The following is a 6,149-nucleotide window of genomic DNA, read 5'->3' on the forward strand; positions in this document are numbered from 1 at the left end:
CATCACTCTCACAAGTATGTAGTATAATAAAGAATTGGTAAGGATGGGTTTACCTTGTAAAACCCAATAAATGTCATTAGTTTCTGCTAACTTCTCCAGAAGAGGAGTAATTGATGTAAGGTTGATTTTATACTGGGTGAGGGCTTCCATACTCCCATTATGTATCTTAATTGACCACTGTAAGCAAACAAACATATCAGTTTTGCATTGCAAACAAATGTAAGAGAAAATCTGCAAAATATTCTACTATCCAATTTAAAGAAAATTAAATTACCGTAGCAGCGCCTACCACAATGATATGGGGTTTTAGTTGGGTACCCTGCAAAGAAAAACAACAGTCACATTTTATAGTCATGTAGGAAGATATCCATGTTGTAGTGTAAGAAAGGAAAATTATTGTGCTATTAAGACTTCAAAGAAGGTTCTTAGTACATAGCTACACAAGAAAACAGGATGACAAGAAAGGAAACACAATAAGAGAATTAAAATCTTATTTTCTTCAGATGCTAGAGTAACTTGGAATGTGTTTTTTGAAGGTTACTAAAGGGGAAATAAAAGGGAATACCACCACCCTTTTCACTTTTTTTTATATATTAGTATAACTGGGTACAGCCAGATATAACTAAACTTGCTGGTTCCTAGGAACATAGGAACAGGAGTAGGCCATTCAGCCCCTCGTGCCTGCTCCGCCATTCGATAAGATCATGGCTGATCTGTGATCTAGCTCCATTTACCTGCCTTTGGCCCATATCCCCTAATACCTTTGGTTGCCAAAAAGCTATCTATCTCAGATTTAAATTTAGCAATTGAGCTAGTATCAATTGCCGTTTGCAGAAGAGAGTTCCAAACCTCTACCACCCTTTGTGTGTAGAAATGTTTTCTAATCTCACTCCTGAAAGGTCTGGCTCTAATTTTTAGACTGTGCCCCCTACTCCTAAAATACCCAACCAGCGGAAATAGTTTCTCTCTATCCACCCTATCTGTTCCCCTTAATATCTTATAAACTTCGATCAGATCACCCCTTAACATTCGAAACTCTAGAGAATACAACCCCAATTTGTGCAATCTCTCCTCGTAACTTAACCCTTGAAGTCCAGGTATCATTCTAGTAAACCTACGCGGCACTCCCTCCAAGGCCAATATGTCCTTCCGAAGGTGCGGCGCCCAGAACTGCTCACAGTACTCCAGGTGCGGTCTAACCAGGGTTTTGTATAGCTGCAGCATAACTTCTGCCCCCTTGTGCTCTAGTCCTCTAAATGTAAAGGCCAGCATTCCATTAGCCTTCTTGATTATTTTCTGCACCTGTTCATGACACTTCAATGATCTATGTACCTGAATCCCCAAGTCCCTTTGGACATCCACAGTTTTTAACTTTTTACCATTTAGAAAGTACCCTGTTCTATCCTTTTTTGATCCAAAGTGGATGACCTCACATTTGTCGACATTGAATTCCATTTACCACAATTTTGCCCATTCACCTAATCTATCAATATCGCTTTGTAATTTTATGTTTTCATCTACCCTGCTTACAATGCCACCAATCTTTGTGTCATCGGCAAACTTAGATATGAGACTTTCTATGCCTTCATCTAAGTCGTTAATAAATATTGTGAATAATTGAGGCCCCAAGACAGATCCCTGCAGGACTCTACTAGTCACATCCTGCCTATTAACCCTACTCTCTGTCGCATTTCGCTCAGCCAATTTCCTAACCAAGTCCGTACTTTTCCCTCGATTCCATGGGCTTCTAACTTAGCCAACAGTCTCTTATGTGGGACCTTATCAAATGCCTTCTGGAAGTCCATATAAATAACATCCATTGACATTCCCCTGTCCACTACTTTAGTCACCTCTTCACAAAATTCAATCAGGTTTGTCAGGCACGACCTACCTTTCACAAATCCATGCTGGCTCTCCCTGATTAACTGAAAATTCGAGGTGTTCAGTCACCCTATCCTTAATTATAGACTCCAGCAATTTCCCCACAACAGATGTTAGGCTAACTGGTCTATAGTCCCCCGGTTTCCCTCTCTCTCCTTTCTTAAAAAGCGGAGTGACATGTGCAATTTTCCAAACGAGAGGGACAGTTCCTGAATCTAGAGAACTTTGAAAGATTATAGTTAGGGCATCCGCAATGTGCTCACCTACTTCCTTTAAAACCCTGGGATGGAAACCATCTGGTCCTAGGGATTTGTCACTCTTTAGTGCTATTATTTTCTTCATTACTGTTGCTTTACTAATGTTAATTTATCAAGTCCCTGTCCCCGATTCAATATTAGTTTTCTTGGGATTTCTGGCATGCTATCCTCTTTTTCTACTGTAAATACTGACGCAAAGTAATTATTCAACATGTCCGCCATTTCCCCATTGTCAACAACAATATCCCCACTTTCAGTTTTTAAGGGGCTAACACTGCTCCTGACCACCCTCTTTTTCCTAATATAACTATAAAAGTTCTTTGTATTGGTTTTGATATCCCTTGCAAGTTTCTTTTCATACTCTCTTTTTGTAGCTCTTACTATCTATTTTGTGACCCATTGTTGATCTTTGTATCTCCCATTCACCAGGATCTGTGCTATTTTTTGCCTTTTTGTATGCCCCTTCCTTATGTCTTATACTGTCCCTTACCTCTTTAGTTGTCCATGGCTATTTTTTTTGGCAAGTCGAGTTCTTGCCCCTCAGGGGTATAAACCAGTTCTGCATCTCATTAAAAGTTTCTTTAAACATTTCCCACTGATCATCAGTCGTTTTACCCATTAATAGATTTGCCCAGTTTACTGTGGACAGTCTCTGTCTCATCCCATTGAAGTCGGCCTTACCCAAGTCTAGAATCTTAGCAGCTGACTCACTTTTTTCCCTTTCAAACACTACATTGAACTCGATCATGTTATGATCGCTATTGGATAGATGTTCACGCACAGTTAAGCTGTTAACTAACTCTGGTTCATTACTCATTACTAAATCTAGTATGGCTTGCCCCCTTGTTGCCTCCAGGACATACTGCTGTAGAAAACTATCCCGGACACACTCAAGAAATTCACTACCTTTCTGACAGTTGCTAGTCTGCTTTCCCCAATCAACGTGAAGGTTAAAGTCCATTAAGACCACTGTGCCTTTCTTACACGCTTGTCTAATCTCTGCATTTATACAATCTAGCACTTCAGAGCTGCTGCCAGGGGTCCTATACACAACTCCCACTATAGTCTTAGATCCTTTCCTATTTCTCAATTTAACCCATAAGGTCTCTGTTGGCTGCTTACCTCTCGTAATATCCTCCTTTATCATTGAATTGATTTCATTTCTAATCACTAAGGCTACTCCTCCCCCTCTTCCATTTTCCCTATCTCTCCTGTAGACCTTATAACCCGGTATATTTAGTTCCCAATCCTGACCATCCTGCAGCCATGTCTCAGTAATAGCTATCATGTCATACCCTCCAATTTGAATTTGAACCTGTAGTTCATTTAATTTATTCCTTATACTCCGTGCATTTGAATATAGAGCTTTTAATTGGGCCACACACCTTAGTCTGACCTTCAGCTTTGATGCTGGGATAATCGCCTTACGCTTTCTAGTTTTCACTTTATCTGTAGTGTCTAAAGTACACTTTCTTTCCGCTGCTCTACGCTTTTCCCTTTCACTTGTTCTTGAACAACTGTTTGTACTATTTGTATTGTAAATTTCCCCTGGATCTTCCCCTCTCTTGCTGCTCTCAACTTTACTCCCTTCTGACTCCCCGCTAAGGTTCCCATCCCCCTGGAATCAGTACAGTGCAAAGAAATGCAGATCTCTCAAGTTTTCCTGTCTTGTGTTACCAACAGCCATCACAAGAGCAAGTGACTGAGTACAAACAACAAAGAATCAGGCAACAATACTACCCGACAGAATTCTATCGGCAGGAGAAGCAGCGTAGGCAACTTCCCCGCTAATATTCTTTGAGGGCTTTTGTTAGAGCTGCCCCAACTGAAATCAGCTAACTCAGCACTGACCAGGGATCAAACCTAGGATCGTCCTGGTTTATATCATTCCGTTTCATTCTGGGCAGAACATTTACTAAGTCACTGGGGTGCTCTATACAAACTTGTTGAAAAAAAAACAAAATGTAATGATACAGCTTCTCCAGCTATTTTTTTTCCTGGAATTAACTTGAAAGTCCCTTATAATGGTACTTGGTCACAATACTGCAAAGCACAGACAGGCTGGCCACATCTCTCGGATGATGAAGCAAGTAGAATTTGTGATGCAGTAGATGATTTTCATCAGTCCACTGATCTGCATTTCTTTGCACTGTACTGATTCCAGGAAAAATAGGTTGTTTTCTCTGAAACCTAAGAAAGACAGAGGCTTTGTAGAACGATGAAATTACTAATGATGAGGAGGGCTAAGAGTTCTTGAGAATTCCTGCTTCTCTATCAACATTTCCAGCCATCTTTGCCACTTCTTTTCTTCAACACTGATTGCATGTAATTACCAAGCCAATAACTTGAATGTTTAATTGAAGAAAGTATGCATCTTTAGGAGTAGAAGTGAGTGGATAATAGTCTACCTTCAACAGTGTCACTGCCTTCATTTTCGCAGCACTGGATGCATCATTTGTGCATCCGTTATCCAATTGGTGATGTCAAAGAGGTTACTTTTGATAATATCTATCACAGATCATTGAAGATGATAAGAAATCAAGGGGGCCAAGCACGTTTTCGTGATAGAATCCCGCTTAGGGGTTGCAATAAGCATCCACTTAACACCTGATATCCACTGAGGATGTCATGTACCCAGGTTACCAGATGTGTCACAAAGAGGAGCAACTTCTCAATAACAGCAGGATGCCATAAATGTTGAATGAACTTTGTAGTTGACATTGAGCGGAGTGTTTCACAAGTAGACCGATTTACTCGAAAGCCAAATTGGCAGAGACTCCAGGTTGTTGTTATTAAGGCAGGGCAAGAAACTTCTTCTCACCCTTGTAAGTTTTGCACAATGGGCAGTCTACAGCTATCAGAGTCTGACATTGATACTTTTTTGTTGAAAGGCAGGATATATGCTGATTAGCACCTGGATAGAATTGGTTGACAGGGACATCTGGAATTAGATATGCTACTTGAGTACCTAGTTCCTCGCATAAGGCAACTATACCATTATGGCCAGTTGCTTTTCTGGGATCAAACATTTGAAGGAGATTTACATTTTCAGGTTCCTGACCTTGAGTTAGCTGATTTGTTCCAATACTTTATTGAGAATTTTGTAACTCAGATTGAAGATGACAAGTTATCACAAACCTTGGTATTCAACATCTGCACCAACTCAGAGAAGCAAGGCATGTGATAACATCCTTCAGATTAAGAATGGGATCACATCTAACTTTGGAAACAGATCTGATTGTCTTCCAGTAAGTGTCTGAGAATCATGTAGTATGGAGCAAAGTTGATAAGGAGTTGAGCTTCTGTCATTTTGGATGCCTGAGCTTGCTACTAAAACATTGTGCATGCACAAAAATATTTAGGACCAATGTATGGTACATTAATCTGAGGAATCATAGAAAGGTTACAGTACGGAAGGAGGCCATTTGGCCCACCGAGTCCACGGCAGCTCCATGCAACAGCAATCCAGCCAGTCCCACTCCCCTGCCCTTTCCCCGTAGTCCTGCAATTTTTTCCTTTCAAGTACTTAGCCAGTTCCCTTTTAAAGGCCATAATTGAATCTGCCTCCACCACCTCCTCGGGGTGGGGGGGAACGCAGAGAGAGAGCGCGAGACACACACACAGACAGAGAGAGAGCGCGAGACACACACACAGACAGAGAGAGAGCGCGAGACACACACACAGACAGAGAGAGAGCGCGAGACACACACACAGACAGAGAGAGAGCGCGAGACACACACGCAGACAGAGAGAGAGCGCGAGACACACACACAGACAGAGAGAGAGCGCGAGACACACACACAGACAGAGAGAGAGCGCGAGACACACACACAGACAGAGAGAGAGCGCGAGACACACACACAGACAGAGAGAGAGCGCGAGACACACACACAGACAGAGAGAGAGCGCGAGAGAGAGAGCGCGAGACACACACACAGACAGAGAGAGAGCGCGAGACACACACACAGACAGAGAGAGAGAGCGCGAGAGAGAGAGAGCGCGAGACACACA

General features: G+C 41.8%; 1 protein-coding gene across 1 annotated transcript in view; it reads right to left on the minus strand.

Annotated features, from left to right (window-relative positions):
• casd1 (CAS1 domain containing 1) overlaps window positions 1-6,149 on the minus strand; it is a 113,458-nt gene that overhangs the window by 28,200 nt on the left and 79,109 nt on the right. Inside the window, exons 6-7 of the mRNA XM_068004418.1 lie at window positions 275-319; window positions 54-177 (exon numbers count right to left, since the gene is read on the minus strand). Of these exons, the coding sequence (XP_067860519.1) occupies window positions 54-177; window positions 275-319 (169 nt within the window). The remainder of the gene's footprint in view (window positions 1-53; window positions 178-274; window positions 320-6,149) is intronic.

The sequence above is a fragment of the Heptranchias perlo genome, chromosome 2, assembly GCF_035084215.1.
Source record: "Heptranchias perlo isolate sHepPer1 chromosome 2, sHepPer1.hap1, whole genome shotgun sequence".
NCBI classification, from domain to species: Eukaryota; Metazoa; Chordata; class Chondrichthyes; order Hexanchiformes; family Hexanchidae; genus Heptranchias; species Heptranchias perlo.